The 22,894-nt window shown below is 49.6% G+C and overlaps 2 protein-coding genes across 4 annotated transcripts in view; one reads left to right on the top strand and one right to left on the bottom strand.

Annotated features, from left to right (window-relative positions):
• Positions 1–21,831, bottom strand: part of LOC144610446 (serine/threonine-protein phosphatase 2B catalytic subunit gamma isoform-like) — a 32,110-nt gene extending 10,279 nt beyond the window's left edge. For 2 of the 3 annotated variants that reach the window (XM_078429121.1, XM_078429120.1), the window contains exons 1-10: positions 21,710–21,826; positions 12,595–12,792; positions 11,792–11,916; positions 8,548–8,659; positions 6,669–6,814; positions 4,950–5,089; positions 2,353–2,430; positions 1,503–1,597; positions 1,198–1,323; positions 308–373 (exon numbers count right to left, since the gene is read on the bottom strand). In XM_078429121.1, coding sequence (XP_078285247.1) covers positions 308–373; positions 1,198–1,323; positions 1,503–1,597; positions 2,353–2,430; positions 4,950–5,089; positions 6,669–6,814; positions 8,548–8,659; positions 11,792–11,916; positions 12,595–12,792; positions 21,710–21,716 — 1,093 coding nt within the window. In that variant the 5' untranslated portion in view covers positions 21,717–21,826. Of the gene's footprint in view, positions 1–307; positions 374–1,197; positions 1,324–1,502; positions 1,598–2,352; positions 2,431–4,949; positions 5,090–6,668; positions 6,815–8,547; positions 8,660–11,791; positions 11,917–12,594; positions 12,793–21,709 lie in introns of all 3 variants that reach the window. The other variant, XM_078429123.1, reaches the window with a different exon arrangement.
• A 62-nt stretch (positions 21,832–21,893) lies between these two features.
• LOC144610393 (PDZ and LIM domain protein 2-like) overlaps positions 21,894–22,894 on the top strand; it is a 13,031-nt gene continuing 12,030 nt past the window's right edge. The window contains exon 1 of the mRNA XM_078429028.1: positions 21,894–22,084. Coding sequence (XP_078285154.1) covers positions 21,894–22,084 — 191 coding nt within the window. The remainder of the gene's footprint in view (positions 22,085–22,894) is intronic.

Here is a 22,894-nt window from a genome sequence, read left to right on the forward strand (position 1 = left end):
CTGAATCGCGGTCTTTACACTGGCTGCTTCCTCTTTACACTCGCAACCCGAAATGCCGACTATCCCTTTGCCCCCACAGATGCTGTCTGACCTGCAGAGTTCCCCTGCAGCTGCTTGCTTTATGCTCCAGATTCCAGCATCTGCAGTCTCTTGTGTCCCCATCTTTCCGTGGCTGCCATTCCAGATGCTCGCCGGTGCTGCCTGCAAATCATTTCTTCCCCTCCCTCTTTGCTCTGAACAGTGGCCACGTCTAAAATGGTCCACGTACTTCCTTCAACTGCTAGCTGTTGTGTAAAACTGCACTTACCATCGTCCTCATCCAAGAGTTCGTCATCGGAGCAGACGTTGAGGATACTAACCAGCATGTCTGTAACTGTAAAAGAAAGCAGAGCAGTTCCACACGGTACCGGCCACACAACCCGCTCACTGAATGAAGCCTTACTCACAATGTGCACAGCCAAAGCACATCAGGTGTGAGTTACAATATCACACTCAGTGTAACAACTGGACCACACGTCACCCAGCCCAACCAAAGTGCAAAACGCCCCGTCTGAGGAAGGTTCCCAGCCCGTTCATTCCCTCCACAGATGCTGCCTGACCTGCTGAGTTCTTCCAGCACTTTGTGTTTTGTACAACACTTCCAGCACTTCCACATGCAACATCTCCCCCTGCCTCCACCGAGAAAATGACCCAACTCCAATGCCCTTGTTTTGAGGTACAGCGCGGAAACAGGCCCTTCGGCCCACCGGGTCCGCATCGACCAGCGATCGCCACACATTAACACTATCCCACACACACTATGGACAATTTACACATACACCAAGCCATTTAACCTACATACCTGCACGTCTTTGGAGTGTGGGAGGAAACCGAAGATCTTGGAGAAAACCCACGCAGGTCACGGGGAGAACGTACAAACTCAGTACAGACGGCGCCCGTAGTCAGGATCGAACCCGGGTCTCCGGCGCTGCATTCGCTGTAAGGCAGCAACTCTACCGCTGCGCCACTGTGGCCGCCCAATGGAGCACGCCTCTTCCCAATTTTATCTCATTGCATTCCCATGTTTGCCCCATTCCTCTCTATCTCTCTCTCTCTCTCTCTCTCTCTCTCTCTCTCTTCCATGGACGTTGGCCTGCCCTAAGACCTATTTCTCCAAATACGAAAAGGAACCAAATTATTTACAAACGCATCACTTGCCTTTCTCACCAACAAATGGCAGAGACCAGGAGAAGACATCCATGAAGTTTGGCAGCCAGTAGGGGTGTGGCGAGCAGTTAAACTGCCTAATATTCATCACATTATTTTCATATTTCAATACAGCAGCTGAGGAGAGAGATGGAAAATGCCGGTCAATAATTCAGTGTAGATGGAACGCTGGCACTGGGCACGTCCTCCCTTACCACCTGGTACACACAAGCTGACTAAGCAGAATCATTGCCTGACTGTGGCGATATGAGGATGAATTAATAATTCAAGCTCTTGTTTTAAAAGATGAACCTCACCTTTGTTATTATAGACATCCAGATAATTTGGTGCAGAAAATATCGTTATTAATGATGGGAAGCCAGTCGCCTGGTTTTTCCTATACATTCGGTATCTGTGGATATGGGAATCATAGGTTAATGTGTACAATCGTTTCAAATAACCAAAAGCAGGGAACAGAGATCAGAGAGGGTGCAAACTATGGAGTGCTTTATAAAGATGGGCTCAGTTATAGTATAGGAATCACAGCACACAAAAAAAAATGCCATGAATTGGCAGCATTGAGTTGGCTGAGATCATTTACAGGACACAATATCAGGCAGGCCAACAAATAAAAGAGCCCTGTTTGAATTTGAAATGTTACTACTGGACCTTTTATATTCATTGCGTAGGCAGTGGCGTTAAAGATTAATGCCCCATTCAAAAAATGGAACTCAGAACAGTGCAGTTGAGTTCTCTTGGTAAACCTCTCTAACACTGAAGGTTCTGTAATGAGTGCCACTTGCTGGGGATTCTCGGTATAGCAGCAGTCGCCTTTTATCAGTGTCGAGGCTGTCATTTTTCATTTGCAGTTAAACCAGGTGGAAGTGTGCAGCTCAGTTCTACAGAGGCTGGGCAGCTCCAGCTCCCAAGCTGAGAGGGGGAGGGAGAGGAGAGAGCTGCGAGCTTTATCTGGCCCTCCCCCGAACAATCCTCACTCCCTGAAGGTCTGCGTGCGCTTAAGGTTGGCAGGGAGAAGAGGCGGCTTCTTCACCTGCCAGCCCCATCTTCCCAGCAAAGCTCTGCCTCTCCGCACCTCAGACAGCAGAAACAAGCAAGAAACAAATAAAGCGTTCACTCCCAACTTGATCCGGGGAAATCACAGCTTACCCAGCGTCCTGAGCCTCGTGCGCACGGATTACTGATAACAAGTTGTTGTGTTGCAAAAATTTACAAACTGCGGCATAACTGCAAAGGAGACACAAACACTGTTAGAGCAGGCGAGCAGCTTGTCCCCGAGTAATGACAGTGAAACATCCCAATCATTTCAGCACTGTTTCCAAATCAATCTTCGAGATATAGATCAAGTGAGATAAGGGGAGAAACGGTGCAAATATTCAATGGGAAAAGACCAACAAGTCCTCGAGCCTGCTCTTAAATAGATTCATCTAGAGTAGTGTCCAGAAATGGCTATTGATGAAAGGTCCTCAATTTAAACAGTTAGCTCTTCTCTCTCCATAGATGTTTTCTAATCTGCTGGGTGTTTTCTGTTTATATTTCAGATTTCTAGCAGTATTTTGCGTTATGGTTGATAGAGATGGAGAAACTACATCCACACATGGACAGAACATGGAGGCATATTCTTACAAATTAGAGCAGGTTGCTCTTCACAACGGACATCGGGAAGTCTCTCCCCCAAAAGGCTGTATCTGGGAGTGCAGGGAGTCAATAACATTTTCAAAACTACGAAGAAGGGTCTCGACCCGAAACGTCGCCCATTCCTTCTCTCTTGAGATGCTGCCTGACCTGCTGAGTTACTCCAGCATTTTGTGAATAAATACCTTCGATTTGTACCAGCATCTGCAGTTATTTTCTTACATTAAAAGATGCTGGTTGGGTAAAAGTATTACAGGTTAAGGAGCCAAGATGAACTTGAAAGCACACACCACCAGAATCAGGAACAGCTTCTTCCCCTCTGTTATCAGGCTTCTGAACAGTCCTTCCAGAGGTGATGGTGCTGTCCAATTCATCTCGACCGCATTGTGGACTTTGTCCATGCAACTGATGTACTGCAATGCTGAGAACTACATTCTGCACTACGTATCTTCTCCTTTGCTCTATCTATTGTACTTGAGTTTGACTTCATTGTGTCTACGTATGGTATTATCTGATCTGCGTAGGAAGGAACTGCAGACGCTGGTTTACACCGAAGATAGACACAAAATGCTGGAGTAATCAGTGGGACAGGCAGCATCTCTGGATAGAATGGGTGACGTTTCGGGTCGAGACACTTCTTCAGACCCTATCTGATCTGTTTGGACAGCATTGACAAAAAGGCTTTTCATTGTACCTCAGTACACATGGCAATAATAAAGGTACACCGTTGAAACGGAATGGTGGAACAGGCTCAAAGAACTGAAGGCTGGATAATCCAACAATTAATTAAACTGTTTAAAAACTGGGTACATCAGAGACATACACAAAGGCAACAAGAGGGATTTAATCAATAGAGGTGGGTGGAGTAGATGAGAACAATTCTTCCCTGTGGTGGAATCTACAATAAGTGGGACTATATTTTAGGATGTCACAGTGCTAGTTAGGAAGGGTCTAATTATTAAGGGGTTGGACACGTTAGAGGCAGGAAACATGTTCCCAATGTTGGGGGAGTCCAGAACCAGGGGCCACAGTTTAAGAATAAGGGGTCGGCCATTTAGAATGGAGATGAGGAAAAACGTTTTCAGTCAGAGAGTTGTAAATCTGTGGAATTCTTTGCCTCAGAAGGCAGTGGAGGCCAAGACTGAATGCATTCAAGAGAGAGCTAGATAGAGCTCTTAAGGATAGCGGAGTCAGGGGGTATGGGGAGAAGGCAAGAGCGGGGTACTGATTGAGAATGATCAGCCATGATCACATTGAATGGTGGTGCTGGCTCTACTCCTGCACCTATTGTCTATTGAAAGAAGCTGGGTGGAAAAAAAAGGTGGAATATTGCACGTAGCGCAGCGGTAGAGTTGCTGCTTTACAGCGAATGCAGCGCCGGAGACTCAGGTTCGATCCTGACTACGGGTGCTGCACTGTAAGGAGTTTGTACGTTCTCCCCGTGACCTGCGTGGGTTTTCTCCGAGATCTTCGGTTTCCTCCCACACTCCAAAGACGTACAGGTATGTAGGTTGATTGGCTGGGTAAATGTAAAAATTGTCCCTAGTGGGTGTAGGATAATGTTAATGTACGGGGATCGCTGGGCGGCACGGACTTGGTGGGCCGAAAAGGCCTGTTTCCGGCTATATATATATGATATGATATGAAGCCCAAGGTCATTGAGTTATAGATCATGGAAACAGGTCCTTCGGCCCCACTCATCCCTGCCGGCCAAGGTGCCCCATCTAAGCTAGTCACATTTGCTGGCGTTTGGTCCATATATATATTCCTCTAAACCTTTCCTATCCATGAATCTGTCCAAATGCCTTTTAAATTATGTTATAGTACCTGCCTCAACTACCTCCTCAGGTTCCTATGAAATCTTACCATAAACCTATGTCCTCTGGTTCTTGATGCCCCCGCCCTGCGTAAAAACTCTATGCCATCACACTATATATTCCCCTCATGATGTTATGCATCTCTATAAGATCACCCTTCAGCCTCCTGCGCTCCAGGTTCAAAAGGCACAAGACTGGAGGATGACCCAATGCTGTCTATGCAGACTAGGGCAAGCTGCCCCTATAACTGAGCCAAGCCATCTTTCATATTCCCTCAATAGCACATGCACACACCTAAAGAAGTAGGAGCAGCCTCGTACAGTGTTGTGACTGAAGTGATCTTGGGTCTTCTCACTGCCGTAGTCCTCGGTTGGGTCCGACCACAGCAAATCACACATGGGACCAAAGGCTGGTGGCTCTTTAAATCTGTCTAACTAAAAGATGACATGAAGCATTAAAAGGAAATGGACGTACAATTACAGAATGCATTTTACAATATCAGGACCTTCCCCAAATGCCTTACCAACCATGAAGCTTTGATTTGATGTGTAGCCTCCATTACAGTGTGGCTGCACGCATGCGATCACGTGAATTGTGCTGGGCTTGTGGATGTTTGAATGAAGTGGGAGATGGGAACTGTGGGATGGGGGGGGGGGGGGGGGGAGAGTGAGAGGGATGTGGGGAACTAGGGAGCAATTGCCGGGAGTGGGGAACTGAGGACAGTTGTTGGGAAGAGCGTAGGGTTGGAGAATGGAATGGGGCAAAAGTCTGCAGTTGTTACCAGTTAATTAACAAGATGGGGAACGGAAGTCCCTGCTGAACTGAATCCAAGGGGGAAGGGGGAACAAACAAAGTAAGCAAGCGTGAGCCAGAACGGGGCCAAGTGAATGCAGAGATTTCTATTTGGGGAACTAACATATGAGTTGTGGTCAGTAGAGATCAGCCATGAGGGTCCCCTGGTCTACACCTGCTCCAATTTTCCTGTGCTCGTGACCCTCCCAGTGTTCAGATAGAGACTTGGCGTAGAGGATATCAGCCTGGAGGGGAAGCTGACATTGCCAGGATAATCAAATCAATGGATTAATAGTCTGCAGGAGGGGAGGGATCACTGTTGCCCAAGAGTCCATCAGCTCACTGGCTGGGTCTGAGGTCTTGATCTTTGAATGCTGGAGCACCGTCTTCATAATTCCATCTGTGTGCTGTGCCCACATCAGGTCATCTGAGGTGCCAACTCCCTTCACCACCTGGAAAAACCGGTACCTGGTCTCCTGACTTATGCCACTCTATTCTTTAAGCTGGCTTTCTACTGCCATTCTTGCCTCACTGAAGGCAGTGGGGTTGAGTCCTGTCAGGCTTGGGTCAAATAGCCAGGTTCCCTATTGCGTCTATCTTCAAGGAGATGGATGCCAATATAATTGTAAAGGAGGAACGGTAGCATGACAGAACAAGATACAGTAGGCAGAGGGGTGGCAACTTAAAGCTTCAGCCGACTCACAGAGAAAAGTCATCTAGCCCAGCTCAGAAGGAATAGGGGTGGCTATGATTGGTGCCTTAGATTTGCGTAAAAGGGGAAAGGTTTATTATTTGGGGAGGAGTCTCGGTGAAACAAGGGGACAAAGGTGGACGATTCCCCATGTGTGGAGGTGTGCAGGAGGGTGCAGGTGGTCTTACAGCATGGCACACTCCTCCCCACCCCATTGTAGGCCCCTCCTGCCCATCCCTCATTCTAGCTCCATGCCCTGCTCCATTCTCTCACGGTCCCATCTCCATACCTTCTCCAAGCCCACGTTCCACCCTTCTCACTCTGCACCCAAAGTGATCTCCCAGCTCTCCAGGTCCCACCCCAGCCTTTGGCACAGGTTTACCGAGAAACCAAAAAAAGTGGTTGAAAACCAAGGAAGTGAACTTGCTTCTCCTGCGGTGGGATGGAGCTGGTGACCAGGTCACGCTGATGCCACTAACCTGCTTCTCCCGGACATCCTGTCCCACACCTCCATGAACATCTGTACTTACTCTCCTGATGTCATCTAGACTGTGGATGTCGGGCGACAGGCCCCCGTGCAAGCAGAGGAACTGGTGGTTTACGAGCGCAGCCAGAGGCAGGCAGTCAAACGCATTCATGCACACGTTGTACAGTTGGTCTGAGTACTTGATTCTGCCTGCAAACAGGAGCAACATAAGGAATATTAACACACCACATGGATTATCCCCACAACCCAGAGATAAACCGGAGTTCTGACAAACCGATGGCTCAGCAAGCACCCCATCACTGACTAAACTTCTAGCTTCCCTTCTGCACTTCCCCTCCCTTGCTGTCACTGATGTCTCACTGCGTTTGGGTGAAGCATTGGACACGCGGACAGCCTCCACGCCATAGTGCTCCAGAGACATCATACAAACACCCAGATGAGTTTGGCACCTTAATGAATCTTCCTCATACCTAGAATTTTCCCAGGTAGAGCCGCTGATGAAATAAAAAGAAGTCATTGTCAATCCAGCCCCAGAAGAATACATATTATTTGGATATTTTGGGCACTGTTTGCGATTTTTGAAAGGAAACTTCTCATTTTACAGAAGAAAGCCCTTCACAAATGGGAGGGTGGTAGAATAATGAGCATCCTCAACACTGGATTAAAATCCTTTGTCAACAAGTAAAGTCTTTGTGTGTAGCAGCAGAGATTTCTTGATCTCACTGACTTCACTGCAGGAGAGACTAAATATACGGAAGGAAAATGACCATATTCCGACAAGAGGTCACCGGAGACTGGGAATAATTCTGCACGTATTTCATATCCCCCCGTGCACAAAATACTTGCTGAGGATCGGAATGGTGGCACCTCACAGTTATGCTGTTCTTGCAGCACAATGCTTCAGTTCCATGGTGTATGTCAACAGCTCCAGATCCATGGTCTGCTAAATGTATAGCTTCTCTACTGGCAGGGTATGGGAAAAGAGGGGTTCAACTCCAGCAGGAATCATTTTGCGGGGAGGGGAGGGATCCATAAAGGGAAGAGGATGATCACTGAGGAAATGGTGAAGGTGGGTCATTATGAAGGGTGAGAGCTTTGTTTAGTATAGTTTGGTTTCGAGATACAGAGCAGATAAGACACAGATAGCCTTCGGCCCACCAAACACACGTCGACCAGCGGTCAGTACCCTACAAACACTAGGGACAATTTACAAAGATACGGGGCCAATTAGCCTACAAACCTGTACATCTTTGGAGTGTGGAAGCAAACTGGATATCCCAAAGAAATCCAGGATTCCCGGGAGATATCCCAGAGGAAACCCACGCAGGTCACGTGGAGAACGTTGAAAAACTCCATACAGACAGCACCCGTAGTCAGAAAAGGTATTTATTCACAAAATGCTGGAGTAACTCAGCAGGTCAGGCAGCATCTCGGGAGAGAAGGAATGGGTGACGTTTCAAAACGTCACCCATTCCTTCTCTCCCGAGATGCTGCCTGACCTGCTGAGTTACTCCAGCATTTTGTGAATAAGCACCCGTAGTCAGGATGGAACCCGGGTCTCTGGCGCTGTGAGGCAGCAACTCTGCCGCTGCGCTGCCCGGGTTAGTGAGAGGATTCAATGACTGTAACTAGAGTTTTCCCACCCAGCTAGTGTGCAGCTTGCCCCAGAGGAGATGACGGTGCAATATAGGGTTACGTGTAAGAAGAGCTGCAAAGTCCCAGGCACCAGTCACACGTTGTAACTCTGGGACAGAGACAGGGCGAGTCATGTACGCGGCCCATGGCCACATCCACTCTCGTCAGCTTATTTTCTTTCTTGCCCTGGACAAATGGAGCGGCGTCCCAAACTAATCGCTGGATATCCAGGCTGGGGACGAGCTCTGGCTGGGTACGTTTCCAGTCGGCGGATGAAGTATACTCACACTCTTGTTTGAATGTGAAGTACTCAGTGAGGTGTCTGCACTCATGGTTCCCCCGGAGCAGGAACAACGTGCCGGAATGGTGAATCTTCAGCACCCAGAGAAGCAGCACACACTACAAGAGAAATCACTGATAAAGAACCAGGCAGGAGTAGGTGAATATATCAGCGAACGTGGAATGTTTCAAGGGTGGCAGGGAAGAGCAACCAGGGAAATGGATCAACCTAGTTAGTGAAACAGCGACAATGTGCTGGAGCTGTATTAACATCAGTAGAGATAAAACCACCACATGTTGCTGGGAAGTAGGATTCTGGAGATTAGGTGAGAAAGCTTGATTGACCTCTGTGTAGTAATACAAGGTATTGAATGTAGGGCTTACTGAAGGCTGTAATCTCAATATTATAATCAGCAACACAGTTAGATAGAGCTCTTAATGATAGCAGAGTCAGGGGGTACGGGAAGAGGGCAGGAATAGGGTACTGATTGTGCATGATCAGCGTTGGCCATTCAGTGAGGGAGCGCCGCGCTGTGGGAGAGATGTGGGTTAAATGTGGGTCAAATGCTGGCAAATGGGTCTGGTAGACAATAGACAATAGGTGCAGGAGTAGGCCATTCAGCCATTCGAGCCAGCACCGCCATTCAATGTGATCATTTCTGATCATTCTCAATCAGTACCCCGTTCCTGCCTTCTCCCCATACCCCCTGACTCTGCTATCCTTAAGAGCTCTATCTAGCTCTCTCTTGAATGCATTCAGAGACTTGGCCTCCACTGCCTTCTGAGGCAGTGAATTCCACAGATTTACAACTCTCTGACTGAAAAAGTTTTTCCTCATCTCCGTTCTAAATGGCCTACCCCTTATTCTTAAACTGTGGCCCCTGGTTCTGGACTCCCCCGACTTTGGGAACATGTTTCCTGCCTCTAACGTGTCCAACCCCTTAATAATCTTATACGTTTCGATAAGATTCCCTCTCATCCTTCTAAATTCCAGTTTATACTGGAATTGAATTGCGGTGCTGGCTCGAAGGGCCGAATGGCCTATTCCTGCACCTATTGTCTATTGGGCAATGGGCAGAGAGGTAACAGAGGAACAGTGGGAGAGAACTACCACAGAAGTGGTAGTAAAGAGAAGTGGGGAAAATGGGTCACTGAGTGACAGTGTGAGAGAGCTCATATCAGCAGAAATACATCAGGTGCCTCGGGAGGGGAGTAACTGAATGACAGTAGGATTGAACTGCCATTGCATTAGTAAAGATAGTAACTGCTGATTACAGTGGTTAGTGATAGAATTATATTAACTTCAACGAGTGAGGGATAAGTTACATTAACATCAACAGAGTAAGGAACCTGCAAAGATTTCCTATGCGAGTATTTCTTCAATCTCCCTATTAAAGTTACCATTCAATCTGATACCATACCCTTTTATGCGTTAATGGGAGTCATTTTGTTAAGAAACAACGTTTTGGAATGTTCCCATCCTGTTAAAGTTAATTCTTTGGAAACCATTTTGTGCTAACTATGGCAGACATTTTAATCTGAATGTGCTATTATACTGTATACGCTCCCGTGGGAAGTTGGCCTTCACGGTACCAGACACCTGCAGAAAATAAGTTGCTTCCCAAGGTTTAGAGGTTGTTTTTGTTAGGGTTTGTTGAGGACTGGACATTCCAATGTTCTGAACTAGATGCTATGGTGCCTCCTTATCGCACAATGGTGCCTCTCTAATCATCTTAGCTATGCAACCCCTCTTTACTCCTGTTTTGACTCCCTAACAATTAAAAGAACTATACTATGGGAATTCTACTATGTTATTGCTAAGACTAGATGATGTCATGTAACTGTGGAAAATTACTGGATGTGCTTTTTGTGCTGTGTAAATATTGCCTGTATTCGGGGTATTCGTTGAGAGGACAGAAGCAGGTGCTTGAGTGAACAATGGTACCCTCAGGTCTCTGTGTCTTCTCCCACCTTGGTGTCAAAGTTAAAAGTTTTAGCTGAGTCTTGTGTTCTTTGAATTATTTCTTAGACAAGTCTAGGCGACTTTCACATCCAATATCTGAAACCTTGTGAGAAGTTAATGAAGTAATTCCAGTTCCATCGCACTGTCATTCAGTGGTAAGCCCTACATTCAATACCCCGTAATATTAACTCCACCGAGGTTAATCAAGCAATCAGTACTCCACAACCCTACACCCCAGCAATGGACACAAAATGCTGGAGTAATTCGGCGGGACAGGCAGCAACTCTAGAGAAAAAGAATGGGTGACGTTTCGGGCCGAAGAAGGGTCTCGACCCGAAAAGTCACCCATCCCTTCTCTCCAGAGATGCTGCCTGTCCCGCTGAGTTACTCCAACATTTTGTGTCTGTCTTCGGTTTAAACCAGCGTCTGCAGTTCCTTCCGGCACCCCACCAACATATGGTACTGATTTAATCTCTACTGATATTAATCTCGCTCACTTACTGTCATTTAGAAATACTCATCTCCGCCAACTGCAACTTTGCTAATTCTGAGATCTCTAAATGTAACCAACTTGCTGACTGCAGGTTCTGCTTGGAGTTTGAAATAGAAATACAGAATTCAAAATGTACAAAAGCTCAGTCATAATCTGAAGCAGAGCAGAGAAGTTAACATCTTATGTGAAGTCCAATAGACAATAGACAATAGACAATAGGTGCAGGAGTAGGCCATTCAGCCCTTCGAGCCAGCACCGCCATTCAATGCGATCATGGCTGATCACTCTCAATCAGTACCCCGTTCCTGCCTTCTCCCCATACCCCCTCACTCCACTATCCTTAAGAGCTCTATCCAGCTCTCTCTTGAAAGCATCCAACGAACTGGCCTCCACATCTGAAGTTTGCTCCAAAATTAGCATCAAGCTTTTCTTTCAGTCAGCGTTAGGTGTTTTGGTGTTTAATGACAGTTTTTCGTTGCTCTGTCACAGATTGAGTCTAGCCACAGGTCAATTAAAAGCACACAGACCATAATGCAATAAAAAAGGGAGCTGCAAATGCTTATTTATACCAAAGATAAACACAAATTACTGTAGTAACTCAGCTGGAATCTCCGGAGAAAATGGAAGGTGACGTTTCAGGTTGAGACCCTTCATCGGACTCAATGCAGGATGTTTGTGACACTTAAAGCTCTCCCAGAAGAGGCAGAGCAGCGAACGACTGTTTGTGTCTCTGAAAAGAATTGTTAATACCTTCCCATTCCCTCTGAATGAACAAAACTGCAGGTCCAGGTCTCACCTCAACGCTGAAATAGCCCCGATCCACATAATCCCCGAGGAATAGATACTGTGTGCTGCTGGGCGCTCCACCAATTTCAAACAGCTTCATCAAGTCAAAGAACTGACCATGGATGTCACCACAAACTGAAGAGAAGAGAGAGAAGTCAAGTGAGAGTTTGCTCTCCTGAGCGCACAAACCACAAGGCTGATCGGGGCGACGCTCAACCTCCGTTTTCTAAGGAGAGGAGTGGAGAAATTGTGTCTGGGAGAAGGAAGAAAAGGATGAGGGGGGGGGTTGCTGTGTATGCAACTGAGAAGCTAGATGGCCAATGGAGAATGGGTTGCTGCAGGATTAAGGTGGCAGGGAGTGCAGTGCGGACCTGAGGGTTTGTGCTAGGGAGGGCTGTGTGCTAAAGAGAATGCGCGGTGCCAGGGAAATTGGGTGGTAAGCCTACAGACACCAGGTGTGAGGTGGCAGGCTGGGTGGAATGATGGGGAAATGGATGGGGCAGGCTGGGTGGAATGATGGCGAGAGGGAGGGGTGTTGGGCGAGGGTGGGAGTGGGGTGGCCAGGTGGGTGGCTGATGAGATGCAGTGTGACAGGTGAGGAGGCAGGAGCAGCAAAACACGCTAGCTGGCAAGGAGGGAGGGCAGAAGAAGTGAGGTGTGGGTGAGTGCTGCAGTCACTACCTCTGTCCTCTGACTTTGCCAACCCACCTGCCTTGAGGCAAGAGTTGGCAAAGCGAGGGTGGTGAGGTGGGCCGGGCCGTGGGACGAGGAGCGGGAATGGTAAACCATTAGCTAGCGGTTGATGTTGCAGACCTGTGACAGGTGCGTCCACCTCAATCAGAGTCCTCTCTTTGCGAAAGACAGCAGCTCCATCTTCTATGATCTTGATGGCAGCCTCTTCCTCCAGCCGCCCTTCTTTAATGAAATGTGCTTTGAGGATATCGAACCTGGGTTTGCCGTCAAAGTAAATATCCTGCAAGGTCAAGCGGCGAACTGGTGGTAAGGGAACAGCTGGAAGAGAGTTACAACAGACCTTGACCAGTCCACAGTAAGACATCACGCTACGCTACACACCAGCCCGAGTAACCGAGCAGACAGACAGTTTTGCATTTATTAAAAGATTCAGTCAATTTCCCAGGATTGTCATAACACCTCACGATAAACCTCACAGGGTGTCAGGGGTTTTTGGGGAGAAGGCAGGAGAATGGGGTTAGGTGGGAGAGACAGATCAGCCATGATTGAATGGCGGAGTAGACTTGATGGGCCGAATGGTCTAATTCTGCTCCTACACTTATGGTATCCAGTGACTTTAGAATGTAGACGATGTAATGTAGGAAATACAGTTGCCGATCATGCATGCTCCCACGAAACAATGTAATAATAACCAGATAGTGATTTTGACTAGAGGAGTTCAATGCTAGACACAATACTGATGAGGTCTACACTACTTTTCGTCTTGTGTGAAGTGGGCTCCTCTGTGGAGAGCAGACAGGACCTTGCTTTTGCATCCATCTGAAAGGCAACATTTCTCATATCAGCACTTTCTCAGCAGCACACTTTCAACAGTGCTTTAATTCAATACTAATCCTAGTGCAGTGCTCCCTCAGTACTGTGCTGAAGTGTAGACAAAGAATAAAGCAAATGGTTATGGAAAAGGATCGAACACAGTCAAATGTTTCTGTTCGAAGGTAGGCACAAAATGCTGGAGTAACTCGACCCGAAACGTCACCCATTCCTTCTCTCCCGAGATGCTGCCTGACCCGCTGAGTTACTCCAGCATTTTGTGTCTACCTTCAATTTGAACCAGCATCTGCAGTTTTTTTCCTATATAAATGTTTCTGTTCCTTCCCTGAAATAAACCCTCACGTGAGGGATAATTTTAGGACGACGAAAAAGAATTAAAAACTAAAAGTGATCTTCGAGGGCAGGTTTAGTTTGAACACAGCGTTGTTCAGAATGAACGATCCTTTCAATGTGGAGGCTGCTGAACAAGAGGAGTTCACTCGAGGCAACAGTGAGAAGGGACAAGAGGAACAATACAACTCTGACAAATTGGCAGAAGATGATGGGATTGCCATAACACCTCCATGCAGGTTTTAAGGAATGATGAAAGAAGTTAAAAAGATGTACCTCAATGGCATTAATCTCAAGATTACAAACGCAAAGTGCTGGAGTAACTCAGCGGGTCAGGCAGCATCTCTGGAGAACATGGATGGCTAATGTTTTGGATCAGGAAGGGTCCTGACTCGAAATGTCACCTATTAAGTTCTCCAGAGATCTGCTGAGTTACTCCAGCACTTTGTATCTTTTGTTTGTAATCTAGCATCTGCAGTTCCTTGTATCTCAATCTCAAGATTACGTGTTAATACGTTGTACGTGTTAATAAGCACAGAAATAGGAAGATAGAATAAATGACTGCATGACTGGGGAGATGATACGGATATTTTATCCTCGGGTACGGTATGATACGGTATTTTATTTTATTCTTCACGTTTAAATTATAATGTTTTATTTTTAATTATCTACTGTATATCGTGTTGTTATCCTTGCGAGCAAAGCACCAAGGCAAATTCCTTGAATGTGTATACATACTTGGTTAATAAAATTTATTCAATTCAATTCAATAAACAGGTTTAATAGGTTATATACCTCAATAGTGGGGTTTAGAAACATAGAAAATAGGTGCAGGAGGCCATTTGGCCCTTTGAGCCAGCACCGCCACTCAATACGATCATAGCTGATCATCCAGAATCAGAACCCTGTTCCTGCTTTCTCCCCATATCCCTTGATTCCGTTAGCCCTAAGAGCCATATCTAATTCTCTCTTGAATACATCCAGTGAATTGGCCTCCACTCCCACACTTTTCAAGACGGTTTAAATAAAACTTGGCCCAGGGATAAAAACCCAAGAAGAATATTAGGAGGGAAAGGAACAAGGCAGAAAAAGCAGTTAGAAATGATGTAAACAGAATAAGTAGCAGTGGAAAAAGACAATTCTCAGAGTGGTGGAGGCCGCATCATCAGATATATGTAAGGAGGAGATAGATAAATGCTTGAAAGATCGAGGAATTGAGGGATATGGGGAACTAACATATGAGTTGTGGTCAGTGGAGATCAGCCATGAGGGTCCCCTGGTCTACACCTGCTCCAATTTTCCTGTGTTCGTGACCCTCCCAGTGTTCAGATAGAGACTTGGCTTAGAGGATATCAGCCTGGAGGGGAAGCTGACATTGCCAGGATAATCAAATCAATGGATTAATAGTCTGCAGGAGGGGAGGGATCACTGTTGCCCAAGAGTCCATCAGCTCACTGGCTGGGTCTGAGGTCTTGATCTTTGAATGCTGGAGCACCGTCTTCATAATTCCATCTGTGTGCTGTGCCCACATCAGGTCATCTGAGGTGCCAACTCCCTTCACCACCAGGAAAAACTGGTACCTGGTCTCCTGACTTATGCCACTCTATTCTTTAAGCTGGCTTTCTACTGCCATTCTTGCCTCACTGAAGGCAGTGGGGTTGAGTCCTGTCAGGCTTGGTTCAAATAGCCAGGTTCCCTATTGCGTCTATCTTCAAGGAGATGGATGCCATTATAATTGTAAAGGAGGAAGGGTAGCATGACAGAACAAGATACAGTAGGCAGAGGGGTGGCAACTTAAAGCTTCAGCCGACTCACAGAGAAAAGTCATCTAGCCCAGCTCAGAAGGAATAGGGGTGGCTATAATCCGTGTCTTAGATTTGCTACAGAGAATTTGAAAGTTGAACATGTACGTACAGGTATGTAGGTTAATTGGCTGGGTAAATGTAAAAATTGTCCCTAGTGGGTGTAGGATAGTGTTAATGTGCGGGGATCGCTGGGCGGCACGGACTTGGTGGGCCGAAAAGGCCTGTTTCCGGCTGTATATATATGATATGATATGATGATGTCTAATTCTCAGTTCAATACAGGAAGAGAGATAAACTATTTACAGAACAAGTCTAGAGATCTCAATCATTTAACTAAATGAGTTGCCATTCTGATGGAAATGTTTGAGTACATGGAAACCCATAAAGATTTATTACAGGATAATAATAATTAGAAGGGTCCCAACCCGAAACATAACCTATCTATGTTCTTCAGTGATGCTGCCTGACCCGCTGAGTTACTCCAGTGCATTGTGTCTATCAAAGATTTATTACAGGCTGTTTGATGAACATAATGGTTTGAAATATTAACAGAAAAAGTTCTCAATAACAGTGTGGTTTTTATTGTGGCTCTGGGACTTCCATGAGTGTTTGGAAGGACTGCCACTGCACCATCCTGTCAACAATAATATATGCTCCAGGACTAAAGGGAGTGTGAAATGTACAGTGCACTCCGTAATGTTTGGGACTAAGACCCATCATTTATTTATTTGCCTCTGTACTCCACAAATTGAGATTTGTAATAGAAAAAAAAAAATCACATGCGGTTAAAGTGCACATTGTCGGATTTTAATAAAGGCCATTTTTATACATTTTGGTTTCAACATGTAGAAATTACAGCTATGTTTATACATAGTTCGCCCCATTTCAGGGCACCATAATGTTTGCGACACGTGGCTTCACAGGTGTTTGTAATTGCTCAGGAGTGTCAATGACCACTGTCCGCAGAAGACTTCATGAACAGAAATACAGAGGCTACACTACAAGATGCAAACCACTAGTTAGCCACAAAAATAGAATGGCCAGTGTACAGTTTGCCAATAAGTACTTAAAAGAGCAACCACAGTTCTAAAGGTCTTGTGGACAAATGAGACGAAGTTTAACTTATATCAGAGTGATGGCAAGAGCAAAGTATGGAGGAGAGAAGGAACAGCCCAAGATCCAAAGCATACCATCTCATCTGTGAACACAATGGTGGGGGTGTTATGGCCTGGGCATGTATGGCTGCTGAAGGTACTGGCTCACTTATCTTCATTGATGGTACAACTAAGAATTCTCAGCCACAGTCCAATAAAGGGGAGACCATTTAAAACTGAGGTGAGAAAAAACTTTTTCACCCAGAGAGTTGTGGAATTCTCTGCCAATTCACTGGATGTATTTAAAAGAGAGTTAGATAGAGCTCTAGGGGCTAGTGGAATCAAGGGATGTGGGGAGAGACAGGCACAGGTTACCGATTGTGGATGATCAGCCATGATTACAATGAATGCTGGTGCTGGCTCGAAGGGCCAAATGGCCTCCTCCTGCACCTATTTTCTATGTTTCTAACTGCTGATAGTAGTAGCATAATGAATTCTGAAGTGTACAGGCACATCCAATCTGCTCAAATTCAAATAAATGCCTCAAAACTCATTGGCTGGCGGTTCATTCTACAGCAAGACAATGATCCCAAACATACTGCTGAAGCAACAAAGGAGTTTTTCAAAGCTAAAAAATGGTCAATTCCTGAGTGGCCAAGTCAATCACCCGATCTGAACCCAATTGAGCATGCCTTTTTGTATGCTGAAGAGAAAACTGAAGGAGACTAGCCCCCAAAACAAGCATAAGCTGAAGATGGCTGCAATACAGGCCTGGCAGAGCATCACCAGAGAAGGCACCCAGCAACCGGTGATGTCCATGAATCACAGACTTCAAGCAGTCATTGCATGCAAAGGATATGCAACAAAATACTAAACATGACTACTTGCATTTACATGACATTGCTGTGTCCCAAACATTATGGTGCCCTGAAATGGGGGGACTATGTATAAACACTGCTGTAATTTCTACATGGTGAAACCAAAATGTATAAAAATGGCCTTTGTTAAAATCTGACAATGTGCACTTTAACCACATGCGATTTTTTTCCATTACAAATCTGAAATGGTGGAATACAAAAGGCAAATAAATAAATGATGGGTCTTTGTGCCAAACATTATGGAGGGCACTGTATGTGCGCACAAAAGTATACAAGGCACTTGCAGCGGTGAATGGGTGTGTTCTTGTAAGACCAGAAGGCTACATTCAATAATATCTTCTGGAATTGGTATCAGGACCATTGCCCAGAGGTCAAAAAGGGCAGATGATACAATGCCCAGAACTATAGGAATAAATAAGGAAGATAAGAACGGATCTGACCAAGCCGGAAGCAGTCTGGAAAAAGAGCCAGTGGGAAATGAAATGAATTGTGAATAGCTTATTTATGTGCAGTGAGATTCTATAAAATACTTTGGGTACACAACTCTGCCTCTAATCTGTATTTCTCTGCAAATTGATAAAGAATGAGGAAATGAGGACAAGGAGAGTGGAAGAGGAAACTGAGGGAGGAAATTGGAAGGGATGGAGAGTGGGAGAATGGGTAGGGTTGAACAGGAGGTTGATCTAGAGGTGAAGGAGGGGGAGTGGGTGATGTCAAGTGGAAGGGTTATAAGGGGGCAACATATTGGAGAGGTTTGTAGCACGTGGTTGTAAGAGCTGATGTAGAGAGGATTGTGTGAAAAAAGGGGAGGATGCGAGAAGGTGATGGGAGTATAAGATGATGTAGAGTAATGGTTGTAAGAGATGATCTAGATAAGGAAGAGTGGTAGTGGAATGATGTAGGTGGGGGGTTATGGAGTGGGTCTGATGAGGTGGGGTGGTTTAGTATGGAAGGAGTTAACTGGGGTGAGTGATGCAGGGTGGGGTGAGGACTCACACAGGGGGTTGTGTGAGGGGTTGCAAGAAGGAGATTTGAGGGGAGTGGTTGCTGGGGAGGGATGTGGCGATGAGGGTGTGGAGGGGAGGTGGTCGAGGGGGAGGGTGAGCTGAGGGTGTGTTTGGGAGCAGGTGGCTGTGGGTGTGTGAGAGGGAAGGTTGAGCTGAGTATTTGGGTAGGGGGTATTTTTTGTTGAGGGGAGATGGCTGAGGGTAGGTGTTAAGGAGAGTTTACCGGGGGGGAAGTTGCTGAGGGAATGAGGTGACTGAGGATGTGAGAGGTGACAGGATGAGTGAGAGATGACTGAGGATAAGGGAGAGGGGGGGGGTTGAGGGAGGGGGAGGTTGAGGGAGGGAGGGGAGGTTGAGGGAGGGAGGGGGGGTTGAGGGAGGAGGGTTGAGTGAGAGGGGGTTGAGGGTGAGGGGGCTGAGTGAGAGGGGGTTGAGGGAGAGGGGGTTGAGGGGGTTGAGGGAGAGTGGGGTTTGAGGGAGAGGGGGTTGAGGGAGAGGGGGTTGAGGGAGAGTGGGGTTGAGGGAGAGGGGGTTGAGGGAGAGGGGGTTGAGGGAGAGGGGGTTGAGGGAGAGTGGGGTTTGAGGGAGAGGGGGTTGAGGGAGAGGGGGTTGAGGGAGGGGGGGTTGAGGGAGAGGGGTTGATGGAGAGTGGGGGTTGAGGGAGAGTGGGGTTGAGGGAGAGGGGGTTGGGGAGAGGGGGTTGAGGGAGAGTGGGTTGAGGGAGGGGGGGTGTTGAGGGAGAGTGGGGGTTGAGGAGAGGGGGTTGAGGGAGAGTGGGGTTGAGGGAGAGTGGGTTGAGGGAGAGGTGGTTGGGGGAGAGGGGGTTGAGGGAGAGGGGGGTTGAGGGAGGGGGGTGTTGAGGGAGAGTGGGGTTGAGGGGAGAGTGGGGTTGAGGGAGAGGGGGGTTGAGGGAGAGTGGGGTTGAGGAGAGTGGGGTTGAGGGAGAGTGGGGTTGAGGGAGGGGGGGTGTTGAGGGAGGAGGGGGTTGAGGGAGAGTGGGGTTGAGGGAGTGGGGGTTGAGGGAGAGTGGGTTGAGGGAGAGTGGGGGTTGAGGGAGAGTGGGGGTTGAGGGAGAGTGGGGTTGAGGGAGGGGGGGGTTGAGGGAGGGGGGGGTTGAGTGAGAGGGGGTTGAGGGAGGGGGGGGTTGAGGTGAGGGGGGTGTTGAGGAGAGTGGGGTTGAGGGGAGTGGGGGTGTTGAGGGAGAGTGGGGTTGAGGGAGGGGGGGTGTTGATGGGAGGGGGGGTGTTGGGGTGGGGGGGGGTTGAGTGAGTGGGGGTTGAGGGAGGGGGGGGGTTGAGGGTGGGGGGGGTGTGGGTGGGGGGGGTTGAGGGAGGGGGGGGGTTGAGGGAGGGGGGGGGTTGAGTGTGAGGGGGTTGAGGGAGGGGGGGTTGAGGGAGGGGGGGGTTGAGGGAGGGGGGGTTGAGGGAGGGGGGGGGTTGAGGGAGGGGGGGGTTGAGGGAGGGGGGGGTTGAGGGAGGGGGGGGTTGAGTGGAGGGGGTTGAGGGGAGGGGGGGGGGTTGAGGGAGGGGGGGGTTGAGGGAGGGGGGGGTTGAGTGAGAGGGGGTTGAGGGAGGGGGGGTTGAGGGAGGGGGGGGGGGGTTGAGGGAGGGGGGGGTGTTGAGGGAGGGGGGGGTTGAGGGAGGGGGGGTTGAGGGAGGGGGGGGTGTTGAGGGAGGGGGGGTGTTGAGGGAGGGAGGGTGTTGAGGGAGAGTGAGGTTGAGGGAGGGGGGGTGTTGAGGGAGAGGGGGTTGAGGGAGGGGGGGTGTTGAGGGAGGGGGGGTGTTGAGGGAGGGGGGGTGTTGAGGAGAGTGAGGTTGAGGGAGGGGGGGTGTTGAGGGAGGGGGGTGTTGAGGGAGAGTGGGGTTGAGGGAGAGGGGGGTGTTGAGGGAGAGTGGGGTTGAGGGAGGGGGGGTGTTGAGGGAGAGTGGGGTTGAGGGAGGGGGGGTTGAGGGAGGGGGGTGTTGAGGGAGGGGGGTGTTGAGGGGAGAGGGGTTGAGGGAGGGGGGGTTGAGGGAGAGGGGCTTGAGGGAGGGGGGGGTGTTGAGGGAGGGGGGGGTTGAGTGAGAGGGGGTTGAGGGAGGGGGGGTTGAGGGAGGGGGGGGTTGAGGGAGAGGGGGTTGAGGGAGGGGGGGTTGAGGGAGGGGGGGGTTGAGGGAGGGGGGGTTGAGTGAGAGGGGGTTGAGGGAGGGGGGGTTGAGGGAGGGGGGTGTTGAGGGAGAGGGGGTTGAGGGAGGGGGGGTGTTGAGGGAGGGGGGGGTTGAGGGAGGGGGGGGGGTTGAGGGAGGGGGGGTGTTGAGGGAGGGGGGGTGTTGAGGGAGGGGGGGGTGTTGAGGGAGGGGGGGGTGTTGAGGGAGGGGGGGTGTTGAGGAGAGTGGGGTTGAGGGAGAGGGGGTGTTGAGGGAGAGTGGGGTTGAGGGAGGGGGGGGTTGAGGGAGGGGGGTGTTGAGGGAGGGGGGGTGTTGAGGGAGAGGGGGGTTGAGGGAGGGGGGGGGTGTTGAGGGAGGGGGGTGTTGAGGGAGGGGGGGTGTTGAGGGAGGGGGGGTGTTGAGGAGGGGGGGGGTTGAGGGAGGGGGGGTGTTGAGGGAGGGGGGGGTTGAGGGAGGGGGGGGGTTGAGTGAGAGTGGGGTTGAGGGAGGGGGGGGTTGAGGGAGGGGGGTGTTGAGGGAGAGTGGGGTTGAGGGAGGAGGGGGTTGAGGGAGGGGGGTGTTGAGGGAGAGTGGGGGTTGAGGGAGAGTGGGGTTGGGGAGGGGGGGTTGAGGGAGGGGGGTGTTGCGGGAGGTGGGGTTGAGGGAGGGGGGGGGTTGAGGGAGAGGGGGTTGAGGGGAGGGGGGGGTTGAGGGAGAGGGGGTTGAGGGGAGGGGGGGGGGTTGAGGGAGGGGGGGTTTGAGGGAGGGGGGGTTGAGGGAGGGGGGGTTGAGGGAGGGGGGTTGAAGGGAGGGGGGGTTGAGGGAGGGGGGGTTGAGGGAGGGGGGGGTTGAGGGAGGGGGGGGGTTGAGGGAGGGGGGGTTGAGGGAGGGGGGGTTGAGGGAGGGGGGGTTGAGGGAGGGGGGGTGTTGAGGGAGGGGGGGGTGTTGAGGGAGGGGGGGGGTTGAGGGAGGGGGGGTTGAGGAGGGGGGGTTGAGGGAGGGGGTGTTGAGGGAGAGTGGGGTTGAGGGGGTGATAGTGATGTGATGGGTCTGATGGAGGTGTAGGTGAGGGTGAGGGTGGGGGTGGTGAGTTGTACGCGGGGGCGTGTAGAGGAGGGTAGTGGGGGGGGGGTGGGGTGTGGGTGCTCACGCCGGCTGCAGTACCTTTCATCACCCTGTCGACGGTGGGTAGGGGAGCGCTCGGGCCTCCGGAGCCGCCGCCATGTCGCGGTGAACGGGCAGCCGGGCTCCGCTCCGCCTCGCCCGCCCGGGAGCTGTAGTCCAACCGCCGCCGGGCACTAAGCCCGACTACAACTCCCAGCGGGCAGCGCGCGCGCGGAGGGAGCGCATGCGCTGCCCAGCCGGGCGGGCCGGCCGGGAGATGGCGGGCGGCTGCGGTCGCCTTGGCGCCGGCGACTACAATTCCCAGCGGGCAGCGCGCGCGGTGGGAGCGCATGCGCCGCCCGGCCCCGGCCGGGAGATGGCCGGCGGCTGCGGTCGCCATAGCGACGGCGAGGGACCGGAGATGCTGAGCCACGGGTTCGATCCTGACCTCGGGTGCTGTCTGTGTGGAGTTTGCCACGTTCTCCCTGTAGTTCCCTCTCTCATCAACCCAAAGATGCACAGGTTTGTAAGGTTAATCTGCCTCTGTAAATTGTCCTCACTGTGTAAGGAAATGGATGAGAAAGTGGGAATAACACAGAACCGTAGATTCATTCTTTTAAACCTGTCATTTATCACACACAGGGTGGTGGGTGTATGGATCGAGCAGCCAGAGGAGATACACACAAATGCTGGGGTAACTCAGCGGGACAGGCAGCATCTGCACCTATTGTCTATTGTCTATTGTCTATTGTCATCTGGAGAGAAGGAATTGGGTGACGTTTCAGGTCGAGACCCTTCTTCAGATAGAGGAAGTAGTTGAGCAAGTAGGCGGGGTACTCTAACAACATTTAAAAGACATTTGGACAGGTACACGGAAAGAAAAGGTTTAGAGGGATAATGGGCCAAAGACGGGCAGGTGGGACTGGTGTAGATGGAGCAACTACCCAAGGAGGCGCCCAAGCCAGGCGAGCCTTTGTGTGCTGGTCACAGAAGTAGATCTACAATTCTGCATTACAATTGCTCCACACTTTTAAATCTCTACTCCACTGTACACAGTGGACGGACGGCCTTGATTGTAAACCATGTATAGTTTTTCATTGACTGGTGTTAGCACCCAACAAAGCTTTTCATTGTACCTCGGTACATGTGACAATAAACTAAACCTTAGTCGGCAAGGACGAGTTGGCCGAAGGGCCTGTGGCCATGTTGTATGACTCGATGACTCTTAACTTGTATGAACGAGTG

Source organism: Rhinoraja longicauda, chromosome 36, assembly GCF_053455715.1.
Source record: "Rhinoraja longicauda isolate Sanriku21f chromosome 36, sRhiLon1.1, whole genome shotgun sequence".
In the NCBI taxonomy this organism is placed as follows: domain Eukaryota; kingdom Metazoa; phylum Chordata; class Chondrichthyes; order Rajiformes; family Arhynchobatidae; genus Rhinoraja; species Rhinoraja longicauda.